This window comes from Akebia trifoliata, chromosome 5 (genome assembly GCF_017979445.1).
Source record: "Akebia trifoliata isolate Shusen 1 chromosome 5, ASM1797944v1, whole genome shotgun sequence".
In the NCBI taxonomy this organism is placed as follows: Eukaryota; Viridiplantae; Streptophyta; class Magnoliopsida; order Ranunculales; family Lardizabalaceae; genus Akebia; species Akebia trifoliata.
Window position 1 is genome coordinate 32,932,180 of NC_141379.1, and position 18,327 is coordinate 32,950,506.

At 34.7% G+C, this 18,327-nt stretch overlaps 1 protein-coding gene, 1 long non-coding RNA gene and 1 pseudogene across 4 annotated transcripts; all 3 read right to left on the minus strand.

The window, feature by feature from the left end:
* Positions 1-1,977: 1,977 nt before the first annotated feature.
* On the minus strand, positions 1,978-6,129 carry LOC147402331 (uncharacterized; annotated as a pseudogene). Its single transcript, XR_015178957.1, has 7 exons — positions 6,020-6,129; positions 5,721-5,927; positions 4,561-4,872; positions 4,432-4,477; positions 3,845-4,006; positions 2,448-2,531; positions 1,978-2,306 (listed from the first exon to the last, which is right to left on the minus strand). The product of XR_015178957.1 is annotated as an uncharacterized LOC147402331 (transcript).
* On the minus strand, positions 2,538-3,838 carry LOC147402332 (uncharacterized). The gene is made up of 3 exons (XR_015178875.1): positions 3,185-3,838; positions 2,904-3,112; positions 2,538-2,812 (listed from the first exon to the last, which is right to left on the minus strand). It is a non-coding gene; the product is annotated as an uncharacterized LOC147402332 (long non-coding RNA).
* A 6,561-nt stretch (positions 6,130-12,690) lies between the features above and the next one.
* Positions 12,691-16,768, minus strand: LOC147402333 (uncharacterized). Of its 2 annotated transcripts, XR_015178874.1 has the most exons (7): positions 16,739-16,768; positions 16,448-16,654; positions 15,282-15,593; positions 14,543-14,704; positions 13,605-13,919; positions 13,153-13,236; positions 12,983-13,011 (listed from the first exon to the last, which is right to left on the minus strand). XR_015178874.1 is itself a non-coding variant. In XM_086443940.1 (6 exons), exons 1-6 carry the CDS (start codon positions 16,751-16,753, stop codon positions 12,904-12,906), a joined length of 888 nt encoding a protein of 295 aa, XP_086300066.1. In that variant the 5' UTR covers positions 16,754-16,768; the 3' UTR covers positions 12,691-12,903. The 2 variants fall into 2 exon arrangements, 1 of the variants encoding a protein (XP_086300066.1); XM_086443940.1 differs by lacking the exon at positions 13,605-13,919 and having other exon boundaries at positions 12,691-13,011.
* Between the last annotated feature and the right edge of the window lie 1,559 nt (positions 16,769-18,327).

Below are 18,327 nucleotides of genomic sequence, written 5' to 3' on the forward strand. Positions count from 1 at the left end.
AGGAGGAGGTGCGAAGAAGAGAGGAGTAATTTGAAGACAGTTTGCTCAGATTGCTTACGATGTCATTTTGCTCCAAAGAAGGGCCGAGTTGGGCACGCTTAGAAGAACTTGGATCATATTTTTTTCACTAGAGAAGAAGAGTTGGATTTGAATATTATCCTAAAAGATTAAACATTTTAGAATGTATAAGAACCCCATAAACTAAATAGGAAAGATGGATTTGAAAATGAAACTTACCTAGCAAAGAGTTCAATCCCATAAACAAATCCTTGAATGGAACTTGCTTTACAAGGATAGTAGAAGAAGTCCTTGTTTAACATAAATTAGTTTCCCTTAACAATGCTATCAAGAAACTGTGGAGCCAAGAAACTAAGGGTGGGGTTCCTTGAATTAAGAAATGACATAAGACCTTGACTGTGTAAACACAAAATCCAACGATTGAGATCTTACGCGTATCTCAATAATACATATCCCAATTATTCTTCTCTCTAGGATAATTTTCAACCATTGGATTTTGTATTTGCATGGTCAAGATCTTGTGTCATATCTTGAGTCAACGAAACCCAACCCATAAAAATAATCAAACCAATTAAAAAATACTCCAAACCAAACCCATAAAAATAATCAAACCAAACAGAGAGATGATATTTCCACGGCAGTGTGAAAGTGAAACAAGAGCACGAAATAAATAAAAAAACCAAGTACACACAATGAACACAAAGATTTGCATGGTTCAACAGATTGCCTCCATCCACAGAGGAATGCTAGACATCTCACAACAAAATTACAAGTACCTTAAATGGAAAAATGCAGTATTTTGTTTGGCTAAAATTTCTGAAATGAACTACGATGAATTCAATGTGCTTGGAAACATAAAAAACTTACATGGTAATATCATGTCAAAAACATAAAACATACGCAGACATATCACGTCACAAGCAAAATAGAGCGTATAACATTAGGTAGCATTGAATGGAGTAACAAGATTTGTGCAGGCTATCCAAATTTTTGGGATAAAGTTTCGACGAGGATGATGATGAAGATTGAGAAAATATTTGAACTTGCATTGGTCGACATCAATCAACCTAGCTCTACGGACCTATATTTACAGGTTACGGAATGGGATTGAGTTTCCTAGTTGAAGACATCCTAAAAATGATCCAAGAATTTGGACCAATTCAAGTTCCAAGAATGGGATTGCACATGGAAAACGGGCAGAAAGATAATTTCCCTCCGAAAATGCAATTTTTATATGATTGCACATTTTCCCTGGAATTCACTTTCTCACCCAAAATGATTTTCCCACCTCCTAATGTTATTATCTCATGATTAACCCCACCCCCGACATTAAAACCAAACTTTATTTTCAACATTTTATGAGGTGCTATCAACTAGTAGAATTCATTTTTCCATGGTCATTTTCCGAGAAATTCATATTTCCTTGATAATGAATGCCCTGCAATCATACAAAACCTTAAATCTATATTGGTGAAAGCACTTGAACCAATCATTGTCATCATCAAAGCCTTCTCCAAAAATTTGGGTTTGTTTGAACAAATCATGTTCCTCCATTCAATTATGTCTAAACCCATCTGTTTTTTCAATTGTAATTGTGTTCATATCTACTTTCACTATCTCAGTCCACGTTCTTTCTTATCCTCGCATCTTCCTCTCATCATTTTAGAATGTACAACTAACATGTTCCTTCTAATAGGGCTATAATCAAATTTTGTCGCACGTGACCAAACCATCTCGATAGACTTTCTTAGTGTATGCGTTCATTTTAATTTCATTTTTTTTTTGTCATACAACTCGTCCATCTTAGCATCATCACCTCTGCTATGCTCAACCTATTTACTTTCTCTTAGTGTATTAATGGTCTTGTACCCCATCTGTAGACCATTTGTATTGGTCTAAGGACTATATGCATCTAATGTATCACCATCAATAGGTGTATAAAGAATGAGAAGCTTAGTATAGGAGAAGTTGACAAATTTATGCTCAGTGTTGCATGTGAGTTCATTTGATATAAGATAAAAGAAGAAAAGGGGAACCATTACAAACGAGAGATGTCTCTAATGAATTGAAATATTCAAACTAGCATGGAAAAGGAAAAGGCTTGCGCCACTGAAGCCTGAACGAGTGTAACCCTAAACTTCGACGGGAACCTTACGTGCACAATGCAAGTCTAGCTTAAGCTAAACCAAGAGGGAACCTTCCATAACAGTAACAGCTTTTCCTCGCATAAGAAGTCTCTGGGTTTCCTTGTCTAAGTGAAGATCCAATATTCCACCCCTGGGAGATGCCTGTCCACGACGATATGCCCCATCAAATATACAGTTAGAATGATATATACACACACACACACACACAAATATATATATCTATATATATATATATATATATATATAGAGAGAGAGAGAGAGAGAGAGAGAGAGAGAGAGTACCATGTAGGCAATAAAATCACATTTTCCCAACTTTTTGCTCCAATAGGGTGCCAAGGCACAGTGTGCACTTCCACAAACAGGATCCTGAAACATAAACGTTAAGATATAGAAAATGAGAGAGAGAGAGAGAGTAATTCAAATTTAACATAGCTCTCACAAGTGCATAACATGAATATTTTCGTTGTATTCCCCAGTATAACTTGAAACCACTGTATGAGTTCACTGGATTTAGTCGACCCCAAATCTTTGGATAAGGCTTCAATGATGATATGAGTTCAGTGGAGAGCTTTGCTAAATTAGTCTGGGAGAGGGTTTAATTATCTCTGCTCACACAAAAGAGACAGAGAGTCGAGCAGCTTGTAAACCTACCAAAATATCATCATCATCAAAGCTTTATCCCGAATTAAAAAGACTGGCACTCTAGTTTAATTCTCTAATCTACAGTTTGTGGCAAACCTTTGGTGCAAACCAAATGTTAATTCTCCAATTAGAGGCAGAAGGTCTATCTTGCTAGGTGAACAATTTGCAGAGGAGAACTTTCCAACCAGCATCGGTTATCCAACCAACAAAATCGAAACCTCAAACCCGTCGGAAAAAATTAATGGCCACAAACCGAAAAACAAATGATTCATACATAAGTGAGTGCACAACCCTTTTGAGCTCACCTAGCTGAAGAGGCAAGAAGCCTTGTCTACCCTTACCATACATAAGTGAGTGCACAACCCTTTTGAGCTCACCTAGCTGAAGAGGCAAGAAGCCTTGTCTACCTTTATCCTGTCACCAACAGTTACACATGACATAACCCAATAACCCAACTTATCAGGATTTGCAAATGCCTTTTGTCTAAACTAACTTATTTTAATGAACAGTCTTCAGTGTGATTTTCCATGCCAAATCTCTTCGGTATCAAAAAAATCAAGCACGTTTCACTATAAATATTCCCTTCAAACTTTGGCTTAAAAAACAGCTATGATCAATTAACAAGTATACCATTGAAGAAGCTTTAAAAATGAAATTAATTGATATTGTGCCAACAAAGAATTAAGCCCAAATATTGACCTGGATACGCAAAATGGGGGGTACAAGAAGGCCCTTCCTCAAATCCAAGACAGTGACAAATATTGGTACCCACCAGACAATTTGATATAATGCATTTAATCATAGTTTTCTTAAAGAATGGAGAATAATTTCTTCTTTATAATACTCTTAAGCTTAACAATCATTATTATATTCCAAAGCCTCTACAATTAGAGTCAACATGATATGGTAACAATGAGCAGCTAAAAACCTAAAAATTCTGTGTCTAGTTCTCACATCTATGTAATTAAGATAATCATCATTGTATCATTAATCTCAAAGAAAGTATTATGGTTGAAGTGATAGGTAAAAGATTTTACCTCATTTATTCCCAACTTTGGACAGAAGAAACGAGAGAAGAAATCAAATCCAGACCCACTGGGAGCCACCCCTGTTATAATGACCCCTCTTCCAGGGCATTTTTGTATCTCCTCAAAATCTGGTTGTAAATCTGCAACAGTCTCTCCCGACGAGAGCTCGACCTATCCCAAGCAAAAAAAAAAAACAAGGTTCCCTATCTGAATACAAATGGCCGAAAACATTCACAGATGTGCTCAAAGAAAACAACCTCCCTTACATGATGGGAGCCAATTACAATCTGGTGCAAGGTCTAAGATAAGAAATGCACAATCATCCAATCAAACTGATTTTTGACATGGAAGATCTCCTTGGAGGTACCGATCGGATGGTAGCCACCCAACTTCGATACATCCGTGCCCAGGGGCAGATTAACAGTGGGGGCACCTTTCCCCACAAAAAATTTCAAACTCTAAGGATTTATGAGCTATTGTGACAGATAACAGAAAAAAAAAAAAAAACCGCCGCTATTGGCCCCACAAAAAAAATTCCACTCCTAGTTGCCCCCACAAAAAAAATTCCACTCTTAGTTGCCCCCATATGGGCAAACCACATGAATTGTACCGGCAGGGTGCTCTCCCATCTCGATGGAAGTACTAATGTTTCACGGAAAGCAAACTATACAAGAAAAAGCCCTATATATAATCAAGTATAAGGGGAAAATGGGTTGAGTAAGTACAATAAAGTCACCAACAGTAGCTGTTTTCTTTATATTGATCATTGGAGCACCATTCAGTGTTCTAGGAATTGACAGGGTCTCCATGGGATCACATTCAATCGCCGCAATTGTAGGGAAGTCCAATTCAATTGAGAAGTGTTCTTCAATGGCACTATTCGAAAACCTTGATGAGTCTGATTTTCCAACTTCAGGAACCTTTTTGGCAGTAAGAATTCCAGATAATGTGAGGAACTCAATTATGTTTCCTCTTATTAAACCAGACGTAAAGAGAACATGTGCAGCCGCTAAAGTTGCATGACCGCAAAGTTTGACCTGCGAATAATAAAAGATTCCATATGGATTCAACATCTTAAACGGATATAAATTACTAATCAAATGTGCAATTCTATGTGATAGATGAACAAGAGTTCTTCACCACCATTTCTCTTATTTTTATTTTTTGCCACAAATCCTAGTAGATCCACGTTTATCAACAACATCTATTACCATAAATTGCTTCAAGAGATACATATCCAGAAGCTTGATTTGGGTTAGAGGTAAGACAGTAGCAAATAGCATCTCTTTCACAAATCTAAGCTAAATCATCAACCACTCAACGTTTATAGAGATAGATCAGTTTCATGGAATTATTAAACATCTATCTAAGAAAAAATGATTAAATTTGAACTAATTATCCATCCAAATAGTTCCTGAATTTAAATTAACAAGAGAACAAAACTACATTTTTCATGGAAAAAAGATAAGAAAACAGCTAACAAGATCTAAATATCTAAAAGTACTAAATTTCAAACAAAAATCATATTTCAGAGTAGAAAAGAAAGAAAAAAAAAACATTTTTTTTATTAAACATCTATCTAAGGAAAAAAAAAATGCTTAAATTTGAACTAATAATCAATAAAATAGTTCCCGATTCTGAATTAACAACAGAAAAAAACCACATTTTTCATGGAAACGGATGAGCTAACAACAAACAATACCTAAAAGTAGTAAATTTCAAACAAAAATCTTATTTAAGAGTGGGAAAAAAAAAATTAATCTTGAAACCCCTAGAAAGTAGATCCGTAGCAGCTAAAACTCGAGTCCCAAGAATTCAGTTTCAATGAGGACACAGAACACTTAAAAATTAACATCGATGAAGAAGAAAGAAAAATAAAACAAACCTCTGCAACAGGAGTGAACCATCTGAGACGGAACCTTGAATTAGAATCGGTGTTCGATTCAGTGTCAGTAATCTGAGTTAAGTAACAAGTTTGCGAGATATTAAACTCCTTCGCAACTGCTTGCAACCACTCCTCATCTCTCTCTTCTTCCAACAAACACACAGCAGCTGGGTTTCCCTTGAATGGTGACTCGGTGAACGCGTCGACCTGGTCAAGAATTCAAACTCAGTTACAGAAGAAATCCAAACATAGAGAGAGAGAGAGAGAGAGAAAGAGAGAGAGAGAGAGAGAGAGAGTACCACAGAGTATTTTACGAGTTTCTTCACCATTTCTGTACTGCAAACTGAACGAGTTCCTTAGGAGAAGAGGGAGTCCTCTATTATGTACTTTCTAGTCACACGTGGACTCAACTTGTACCCACGTGACGTAATGTAATTTAGTTCCATCCACGAGGCTGTATCTGATCCCCCTCGTGTTCGAAATCATTTTCATATTTTCAATACAATGACGTCATGACTTACGAATTTTCACTGGGAAACTCTTTCCTTACTAGCATAGTAAGATTTTAAACCTCACTAAGGAACGTTTAACTCTATTGAATTACCACGTCAGCAATCAAGACGACTGCCTTTTAAATTTCATCCAAAACTCAGATTAAAAAACAATAGTTAATTTTTTTTTTTTCTTTTGGTTGTGTTAGCTTCATCCAAGGTTTTTCAAAGTGGATGGCTAACGAACTTCCACCCAACTCCCAAACTTAAAATTAAATAAGAAAAATAAATATTTTTTAGAATATATATATTTTTTTAATTCATTTATTTTTTGTCTCTACAACCTTGGTGCATTCATCATGCTTTTTTGATCCACATGGCAAGTCCAAGGAATTTTTTTTTTTTTCACTTTTCAAATATCTCATGGACTATCCCCACATTGGTGAAACTAACACTCTGTTTGGATAGAGTTTCTTGACGACTTCTATTCTAACAGAGAGCTAGCAAACGTTTAAATAGATTTTCACTCTTACACGATGAGATTGAACTTCTACTATTGCGCGAAGAAGTGTATCCACACAAGGCTTAAATCTCCCTTGGATTGCAGGAGGGCCCACAACTCCCATTGTACCGGTTATTCAAAGGCCTCGCGACTAAGAGGAGCATACTCTTGTCACTACGTCTCACCGTCGTGCCACACTCCTAGTCGGAGTGTTCTATAATTCTCTCCTAACTTAGTAAGGTTAATCGGATTCTTTTATAATTCTTATCTCATCTGATCAATGGATACTTGTACAATCATTGACTTGACATACGTAGAGTGTGAAAGGGTTACAACATTTAATCGAAACCAAACTCGAACTGGAATAAAAATTCTTGATTTTGGATCCCTCCTTGTTGGAATCATTTATAATCAAATATCTTGAAATCAAATCAATTAGAATTGATAAAACTTGATCCAAATTGAGAATCATAACTATTTAAGGAGATTTCATTAATTTGAGAATCCAAGCCAATGGGAACCAACCCATTAATGCCCCTAGGTGTAGGTTGTACTTGAAACCACCTTAACTCGAAGTCATTATTGATCATTAGTCGAAGCAAATTTGATAAGTTTTTCTAAATTTGAAAGAAAAAAAAATATTTATCACTATTATAATTTGACCTTTTACCAATTGTGGTATCATTGAGACGATTTTAAAGCAACCCATGAAATTTTTATTATTATTTTAACTTAAGGTATCTGAGTCCCTTAAAGGATCAAACTAATCTTCAGGCACATGCAATTCTCTCCCACATGAGAGTGGAATTGCTATTTTACTCTCAAAAAAATTTTGCCCACAAAAAAATCAATCAATTGAGTCAAACATTCATGATTTAGAGAGTTAGAAGACTTAATTCGTTGACTCAACAAAGGTAAAAGGGTCATAGCCAAATCCATATTTTTAAGTATGACTTTTAGGTGAAATAAAATTAAAACGGTTTGTTATAAATTTATAGAGTTGCTATTGCCACGCCAATTCCCATGTAAATCACCAAAGAATTTGCACACAGTTGGTGTGACGTTAGTAAAAGTTGGTGCGGCAATAGTAGCGGTCTTAATTTAGTCTTGGGGAACAAGTTTAGAGCTGGCATCAGATCTAGCTTAAGGCATTGAACAATAGGATCTAAGTAATCACAAAAAACTTCAAAATTCAAATAAGATTAGAATACAAATTGAGTTCTAGAGATGAAACTTGTTTTGTAAGTCAAATATGTTGGCTACAGGCCCCAAAGTCTTAAATAATCAAAGAGAAGCCAAAAAAAAATTATTCAAAACAAACCTGAGTTCTCAGTCAAAAGGAAGATTAATAAACTTGATCACCAAGACATATATACTATTTGTTGTTTATACTAATCTGATGATCAATTTCATTATTTCGGATTTATTTTGCGTAAAGATGGATAAATTTCCATTTTTATGTCCACTAGCAATAAAGAAGAAATTACTATGATCTCAACGGCTGGGATTGAAGTACATACATGATCCTTCGATTAAGGAACAAAGATACATTCTTTCAAAGAGAGATACTAAAGTTGACAAATTTTTTTTTTTTAATAATAAATCTAATATTCATATTTTTGAGAGTAATATGATCTATGTGTTGAGATTTGAGACTATCCCACATATGATCTATGAAGAAAGAGAAAGGACCAAACTCCATATCAAGTGTACTTACCAGATATCACAAGCCCTAATATAATAACCACCTGTATTGGCAATAGGAGAAAATGTCAAATTTAAACATGGCAAGTAGTAGTCAAAGCACATAGAAGGGTCTAGTCTTGATTCAAATTTAGACAATAAATCTAAATTTATTAATCTTCATAAGATATTAAAATTTACATGACCTAATCGATTATGTCATACATTAAAAAACTCAAGCATATAACTTTATTCATATCAAAACATTTAGGTACAATCGTCATTACATTCATTTTAAATAGATTGTCGGTCAAGTACTCTTTGCCCACATACATCTCATTCTTAGAAAATATAAATTTATCAAATTCAAATACCAATCTGAAACCTTTCTTACTAAATAAAGATTCAGATACTAGATTTTTTCAGATATTAGGTATGTACAGCACATCAGTCGATGTAAGACTCTTCCCAAAAATAAATTTCAACACCACCTTCCCTTGACCTTCGATTCTTGAAGTTAAAGAGTTGTTCATCTTTTATTCATTTTAATAAATTCTTGTTAGAATATATGTGTCAAGTAATTCCTGTGTCTACCAACCATTGTTTAGTATTTTTCAACTAAATTTACTTCAAAGATAATTATTGAGAGGTTGATGTCAGAAACAACTACAACAAGATTCTCTACTTCAGTCAACTGAACTTGAACAAGTTTGTTCTTCGATAAATCCTGATCCTTGCATTTACGACAGTCCTTGGCTCGATGTCCAGGTTTGTTGCAAATAAAATAAGTTCCCTTGAATTTTTTAAAATCCTTACTTTTAGGATCCATAGTAAAGAATTTTCTCTTTTTGTTGTGAGAATTTAACTTAGGCTGTTTATCTTTCATCACATTAATCTTGGACTCGAAGTAGTTATTTTTAACCCCTTTCTTAGTCATTTTATTGTATTTCTTAATCTTTAACCGCATTATCAAGTCTTTGAGCTTCATCTCTTTGCGTTTGTACTTCAAATAATTTTTGAAGTATTTCCAAGATGGCGGTAATTTTTCAATTACAAATGCCACTTGAAATGATTTACTAACAAACATGCCTTCTGCATGAATTCATGCAGGATAATATGAACTTCTTGAACTTGATTTATTATTGTTTTGAAATATGACATTTTATAATCTAAGAATTTGTCGACTACAAATTTTTTCTGTCCGGCATCTTCTACCTATATTTTATGTCTAAGGATTCTCACAGTTCTTTTTCAGTGACGATTGGATTGTATACGTTATACAGGGTGTTATCCAATCCATTGAGGATATAATTCCTGTATAGGAAATCAGAATGTTTTCATGCTTCAATAGTAGTAACATTTGTATTATCTGATTCATTCTCTTTAAGAACATGAGCATCTTCTTAAAGGTATTTGACTAAATTTAATGTTGTCAAATAAAACAACATTTTTTGTTGCCAACGCTTGAAATTCGAATCATTAAATTTCTCAAGTTTTCTTGGTGATTCATTTTTTAATCTGTGAAAACAGAATTTAAAAAAATACCAAAATTGTTTTAAGATTATTAATCGGTAGATACCCGAGAATCAAAGAAATTGATGATTGATTGAGACTTGTGTTGAACACAATGTCTTTAAGACAATTTTGTTCTCACAATTTGGTGCCCACGGATTTATGAACAATTATCTCTTAGGATATAATGATCACACGTGCAGAGATATCACTTCAATCTACACGTCTAGTGAATCAAACACTAAGTTTGTACTTTTAAGAAATTCATAATGTAAATTTAAAATGGGAGAGAAAATAAGAATTTTTTTAATGAAAAAACCAAGGTCGAAATGACCTATTTAACGAAAATGAAAAGACACTATGTCTCTTAAAAAGACAAGGTTTCTAAGAGACCACTCAAAATCCAAGAGAGGTGCCTATGGGTGGCCCGTCACGCACACCCACGTGAAGTCAAATTGTCAAAAGGATTTTTTAAACCAATAGTTTAAATCCTTATTGAACCTATGAGCCCCTTACGTGTGCGTGGGCTTATCCAAGTCTCTCTCTCTCATATTCACTTAAGTAATATGAGAAGTTCTATATAAGAACTAGATAAATTTCTTATTCTTATCCGATGTGAGACTAAAGAGTTTTACTAACAAACTCAATAGTTCTACAAATCACATATAACAAATCATGGTTAGTAGGGGTTGTTTGGAGTCGATTTCTTATTCACCCAAAAAAGAATTTTTGAGAACTATATAAATGCAATTATTCTCTTTAAAAAGAAGAATAAGTTTTCAAGTAATCCTACCCCAAATAAAGTGTGAGACCCACTCAAATCGTAGTTCAAACAGACCTACTTGATTACAAAATCTGAAAAATTCTGTAGATTTTTTCAACAAAAATGACATAAGATCATGACCATGTAAATACAAAATCCAACAATTGAGATTTTATACGTATCTCAATAATACATATCCCAATTATTGTTCTTTCGGGGATCATTTTCAACCATTGGATTTTGTATTTGCATAGTCAAGATCTTGTGTCATATCTTGAGCCAATGAAACCCAATCCATAAACTATATTAGTATCATGTATATAATTAAAAAAATATTCCAAACCAAACCTATTAAAATAATCAAACCAAAGAGGGAGTTGATACTTTTACGGCAGTGTGAAAGTGAAACAAGAGCAAGAAAAAAAAAAAAAAAAACCAAGTACACACAATGAACACAAAGATTTGTGTGGTTCGGCAGATTGCCTCACTATGTGAAAACTGAAAATTTTGACAAGAAAATTTGACGGATCAAAGCCCACAAATTTTAAAAAGTGAATTTTGACGGCTTATGGGTGTTGAAATTTTTTATGATCCCCAATTTGACGGTTTAGAACCATCAAATTTCTCCCATCCTCCATTAATTTAATGGTTTTGATCCATCGAAAAAAATAAATTTGACAATGAAAATTTTGGTGCCTTGGTCCATCAAATTTTATGAAATTCAACAGTCTTGGGCCGTCAAATATAAACTTTTTCACGTTGTGCCTCCATCCACGGAGGAATACTAGACATCTCACAACAAAATTACAAGTACATTAAATGGAGAAATGCAGTATTTTGTTTGCCTAAAATTTCTGAAATGAACTCTGATGAATTCAATGTGCTTGGAAACATAAAAAACTTGCATGGTAATATCATGTCAAAAACATAAAATATACGTGAACATATCACGTCATAAGCAAAATAGAGCGTATAACATTATAGGATTGAATGGAGTAACAAGATTTGTGCAGACTATCCAAATTTTTGCTTCGAAGAGCATGATGACGAAGACTGAGAACATATTTGAACTTGCATTGGTCGACATCAATCAGCCTAGTTCTACGGACCTATATTTACAGGTTACGGAATGGGATTGAGTTTCCTAGTTTAAGACATCCTAAAAATGATCCAAGAATTTGGACTAATTCAAGTTCCAAGAATGGGATTGCACATGGAAAATGGGCAGGAAAATAATTTCCCTCGGAAAATGCAATTTTTATATGATTGCGCATTTTCCCTGGAATTCATTTTCTCGCCCAAAATGATTTTCCCACCTCCTAATGTTACTCTCTCATGATTAACCCCATCCCCCAACATTAAAACCAAACTTTATTTTCAACATTTTATGAGGTGCTATCAAATAGTAGAATTCATTTTTCCATGATCATTTTCTCGAGTAATTCATATTTCCTTGAAAATGAATGTCCTGCAATCATACAAACCCTTAAATCTGTAAAATAATACTTGACATTGTATATTGGTGAAAGCACTTGAACCAATCATTTTCATCATCAAAGCCTTCTCCAAAAATTTGGGTTTGTTTGAACAAATCATGTTCCTCATTCAGTTATGTCTAAACCCATCTGTTTTTTCAATTGTAATTGTGTTCATATCTACTTTCACTCTCAGTCCACGTTCTTTCTTAACCTCGCATCTTCCTCTCATCATTTTAGAATGTACAACTAACATGTTCCTTCTAATAGGGCTATAATCAAATTTTGTCGCACGTGACCAAACCATCTCGATAGACTTTCTTAGTGTATGCGTTCATTGTAATTTCAATTTTTTTTTTTTGTCATACAACTCGTCCATCTTAGCATCATCACCTCTGCTATGCTCAACCTATTTACTTTCTCTTGGTGTATTAATGGTCTTGTACCCCATCTGTAGACCATGAGTTGTGGTCTAATGACCATATGCATCTTATGTATCTGCATCAATAGGTGTATAAAGAATGAGAAGCTTAGTATAAGAGAATTTGACAAATTTGTGCTCAGTGTTGCATCTGAGTTCATTTGATATAAGATAAAAGAAGAAACGGGGAACCATTACAAAAGAGAGATGTCTCTAATGAATTGAAATATTCAAACTAGCATGGAAAAGGAACAGGCTTGCGCCACTGAAGCCTGAACGAGAGTAACCCTAAACTTCAACGGGAACCTTACGTGCACAATGCAAGTCTAGCTTAAGCTAAACCAGGAGAGAACCTTCCATAACAGTAACAGCTTTTCCTCGCATAAGAAGTCTCTGGGTTTCCTTGTCTAAGTGAAGATCCAATATTCCACCCCTGGGAGATGCCTGTCAATTACGAGATGCCCCATCAAATATACAGTTAGAATGATATATACACACACACACACACACAAATATATATATCTATATATATATATATATATATATATAGAGAGAGAGAGAGAGAGAGAGAGAGAGAGAGAGTACCATGTAGGCAATAAAATCACATTTTCCCAACTTTTTGCTCCAATAGGGTGCCAAGGCACAGTGTGCACTTCCACAAACAGGATCCTGAAACATGAACGTTAAGATATAGAAAATGAGAGAGAGAGAGTAATCAAATTTAACATAGCTTTCACAAGTGCATAACATGAATATTTTCGTTGTATTCCCCAGTATAACTTGAAACCACTGTATGCATTCAGTGGATTTAGTTGACCCCAAATCTTTGGATAAGGCTTCAATGATGATGTGAGTTCAGTGGAGAGCTTTGCTAAATTAGTCTGGGAGAGTATTTAAGTATCTCTGCTCATACAAAAGAGATATAGAGTCGAGCAGCTTGTAAACCTACCCAAATATCATCATCATCAAAGCTTTATCCCGAAATAAAAAAGACTGGCACTGTAGTTTAATTCTCTAATCTACAGTTTGTGGCAAACCTTTGGTGCAAACCAATTGTTAATTCTCCAATTAGAGGCAGAAGGTCTCTCTTGCTAGGTGAACATTTTGCAGAGAACTTTCCAAACAGCATTTGTTATCCAACCAACAAAATCAAAACCTCAGACCCGTCTGAAAAAATTAACGGCCACAAACCGAAAAACCAACAATTCATACATAAGCGAGTGCACAACCCTCTTGAGCACACCAAGCTGAAGAGGCAAGAAGCCTTGTCTACCCTTACCATACATAAGTGAGTGCACAACCCTCTTGAGCACACCTAGCAGAAGAGGCAAGAAGCCTTGTCTACCCTTATCCTGTCACCAACAGTTACACATGACATAACACAATGACCCAACCTATCAGGATTTGCAAATGCCTTTTGTCCAAACTAACTTATTTTAATGAACAGTCTTCAGTGTGATTTTCCAAGTCAAATCTCTTCAGTACATAAAAATACAAGCAGGTTTCCCTATAACTATTCCCTTCAAACTTTGGCTTAAAAAACAGCTATGATCAATTAACAAGTATACCATTGAAGAAGCTTTAAAAATGAAATTAATTGAGATCATGCCAACAAAGAATTATTCCCAAATATTGACCCGGATGCGCAAAATGGGGGGTACAAGAAGGCCTTTCCTCAAATCCAAGACAGTGACAAATATTGGTACCCACCAGACAATTTGATATAATGAATTTAATCGTAGTTTTCTTAAAGAATGAAGAATAATTTCTTCTTTATAATACTCTTAAGTTTAACAATCATTATTATATTCCAAAGCCTCTACAATTAGAGTCAACATGATATGGTAACAATGAGCAGCTAAAAACCTAACAATTCTCTGTATAGTTCTCACATCTATTTACTTAAGATCGTCATCATTGTATCATTAATCTCAAAGAAAGTATCATGGTTGAAGAGAAAAGTAAAAGATTTTACCTCATTTAATCCCAACTTTGGATAGAAGACACGAGAGAAGAAATCGAATCCAGACCCACTGGGAGCCACCCCTGTTATAATGACCCCTCTTCCAGGGCATTTTTGTATCTCCTCAAAATCTGGTTGTAAATCTGCAACAGTCTCTCCTGACGAGAGCTCGACCTACCCCAAGCAAAAAAAAAAAAAACAAGGTTCCCTATCTGAATACAAATGGCCGAAAACATTCACAGATGTGCTCAAAGAAAACAACCTCCCTTACATGATGGGAGCCAAATACAATATAGTGCAAGGTCTAAGATAAGAAATGCACAATCATCCAATCAAACTGATTTTTGACATGGAAGATCTTGAAGGTACCCATTGGATGGTGGCCACCCAACTTCACTACATCCATGCCCATGGGCAGATTAACAGTGGGGGCACCTTCCCCCACAAAAATTTTCAAACTCTAAGGATTTATGAGCTATTGCGACAAATAACAGAAAAAAAAAAACACAAAAAAAAAACCGCCACTACTGCCCCCACAAAAAAAAAAAAAAATTATTCACTCTTGGTCGCCCCCCACAAAAAAAATTCCACTCTTAGTTGCCCCCATATGGGCAAACCACATGAATTGTATGGACAGGGTGCTCTCCCATCTCGATGGAAATACTAATGTTTCAGGGAAAGTAAACTATACAAGGAAAAAAAAAGCCCTATATGTAATCAAGTATAAGGGGAAAACGGGTTGAGTAAGTACAATAAAGTCACCACCAGTAGCTGTTTTCTTTATATTGATCATTGGAGCACCATTCAGTGTTCTAGGAATTGACAAGATCTCCATGGGATCACATTCAATCACCGCAATTGTAGGGAAGTCCAATTCAATTGAGAAGTGTTCTTCAATGGCACTATTCGAAAACCTTGATGAGTCTGATTTTCCAACTTCAGGAACCTTTTTGGCAGTAAGAATTCCAGATAATGTGAGGAACTCAATTATGTTTCCTCTTATTAAACCAGACGTAAAGAGAACATGTGCTGCCGCTAAAGTCGCATGACCGCAAAGTTCGACCTGCGAATAATAAAAGATTCCATATGGATTCAACATCTTAAACGGATATAAATTACTAATCAAATGTGCAATTCCACGTGATAGATGAACAAGAGTTCTTCACCACCATTTTTCTTATTTTTATTTTTATTTTTTGCCACTAAACCTAGTAGATCCACGTTTATCAACAACATCTATCACCATAAATTGCTTCAAGAGATACATATCCAGAAGCTTGATTTGGGTTAGAGGTAAGACAGTAGCAAATAGCATCTCTTTCACAAATCTAAGCTAAATCATCAACCACTCAACGTTTATAGAGATAGATCAGTTTCATGGAATTATTAAACATCTATCTAAGAAAAAATGATTAAATTTGAACTAATAATCCATCCAAATAGTTCCTGAATTTAAATTAACAAGAGAACAAAACTACATTTTTCATGGAAAAAAGATAAGAAAACAGCTAACAAGATCTAAATATCTAAAAGTACTAAATTTCAAACAAAAATCATATTTCAGAGTAGAAAAGAAAAAAAAAAACATTTTTTTTTATTAAACATCTATCTAAGGAAAAAAAAAATGCTTAAATTTGAACTAATAATCAATCAAAATAGTTCCCGAATCTGAATTAACAACAGAAAAAAACCACATTTTTCATGGAAACGGATGAGCTAACAGCTAACAATACCTAAAAGTAGTAAATTTCAAACAAAAATCATATTTAAGAGTGGGAAATCAAAATTAATCCTGAAAACCCTAGAAAGTAGAGATCCATAGCAGCTAAAACTCGAGTCCCAAGAATTCAGTTTGAATGAGGACACAGAACACTTAAAAATTAACATCGATGAAGAAGAAAGAAATATAAAACAAACCTCTGCAACAGGAGTGAACCATCTGAGACGGAACCTTGAATTAGAATCGGTGTCCGATTCAGTGTCAGTAATCTGAGTTAAGTAACAAGTTTCCGAGATATTAAACTCCTTCGCAACTGCTTGCAACCACTCCTCATCTCTCTCTTCTTCCAACAAACACACAGCAGCTGGGTTTCCCTTGAATGGTGACTCGGTGAACGCGTCGACCTGGTCAAGAATTCAAACTCAGTTACAGAAGAAATCGAAACATAGAGAGAGAGAAAGAGAGAGAGAGTACCACAGAGTATTTACGAGTTTCTTCACCATTTCTGTACTGCAAACTGAACGAGTTGCTTAGGAGAAGACAGGAGTACGCTATTATGTACTTTCTAGTCACACGTGGACTGACAATAAGTGGGACCCTAATGTCAGAAATTGACTTTCAATACAATGACGTCATGACTTACAATACAATGACGTCATGACTTACGTCACTAAGGATGGTTTAACTTTATTGGATTACCGCGTCAGCAATCCAAGACGACTGACTGCCCTTTAAATTTCATCCAAAACTCAGAATAAATAAAAAAAATTCAAATTTTTTTTTTTTTTTTTGTTTTAGTTTGATCCAAGGTTTTTCTAAGTGTGGACGGATACCGAACTTTCACCTAACTCTCAAACTTAAAACTAAAATTCCAACGCGAAATAATTTTTTTGGAATTTTTTTTTTTTTTTTTTAAAGTTCATATACTTTTGTCCTTTTAAAACTAACACTGTGTTTAGATAGAGTTGCTTGACGACTTCTCTTCTTACGAGAAGCTAGTAAACGTTTAAATAGATTTTTACTCTTGCATAGAAAGATTAAACTTCTACTCTTGAACAAAGAGATGCATCCACACAGGGCCTAAATCTCCTTAAGGTCGTAAGAAGACCCATAGCTCCCTCTAAGCTGGTTATTCAAAGGCCTCACGACTAAGACGGGCATACTCTTGTCGCTACACCTCACCATCAAGCCACACACTCCTCCTAGTTGGATTCTTATCTCATTTGATGAATGGATATTTGTATGATCATTGACTTATGTAGAGTATCAAATAGTTATCATATTTAATCGAAACCAAACTCAAATTGGAATAAAAATTCTTGATTTTGGATCCCTACTTGTTGGAATCATTTATAATCAAATCGATTGACAATTAGAATTGATAAAACTTGATCCAAATTGTGAACCATAACTATTTAAGGAGATTTCATTAATTTGAGAATCCAAGCCTATAGGAACCAACCCATTAATGCCCCTTGGTTTAGGTTGTACTTGAAACCACATTACACTAAGTCATTATCGATCATCATTCGAAGCAAATTTGATAAGTTTCGCTAAATTTGAAAGAAAGAAAGAAATTATTGTCACGATTATAATTTGACCTTCTACCCATCATGGGATCATTGAATCGATTCCAAGACAATCCATGAATTTTTTATTATTATTTTAGATTAAGGTATCTGAGTCTCTTAAAGTACTGAACTAATCTTCTTCAGGACACATGCAATTCTCTCCCACATGGGACTTGAATTGCTATTTTTACATAGTCAAAATAGTACTCTGAAGTCCCAAAATATAAAAGGAAAATGGATATTCTTTGTTATTAATTTATAGAGTTGCTATTGCCACACCAATTCCCATGTAAATCGCCAAAGAATTTGCACACAGTTGGTGTGGCATTAGTAAAAGTTGGTGTGGCAATAGTAGCACTCTTAATTTAGCCTTGGCGAACAAGTTTAGAGCTGGCATCAGATCTAGCTTAAGGCATTGAACAATAGGATCTAAGTAATCACATAAAACTTCAAAATTCAAATAAGATTAGAAGACAAATTGAGCTCTAGAGATAAAACTTGTTCTG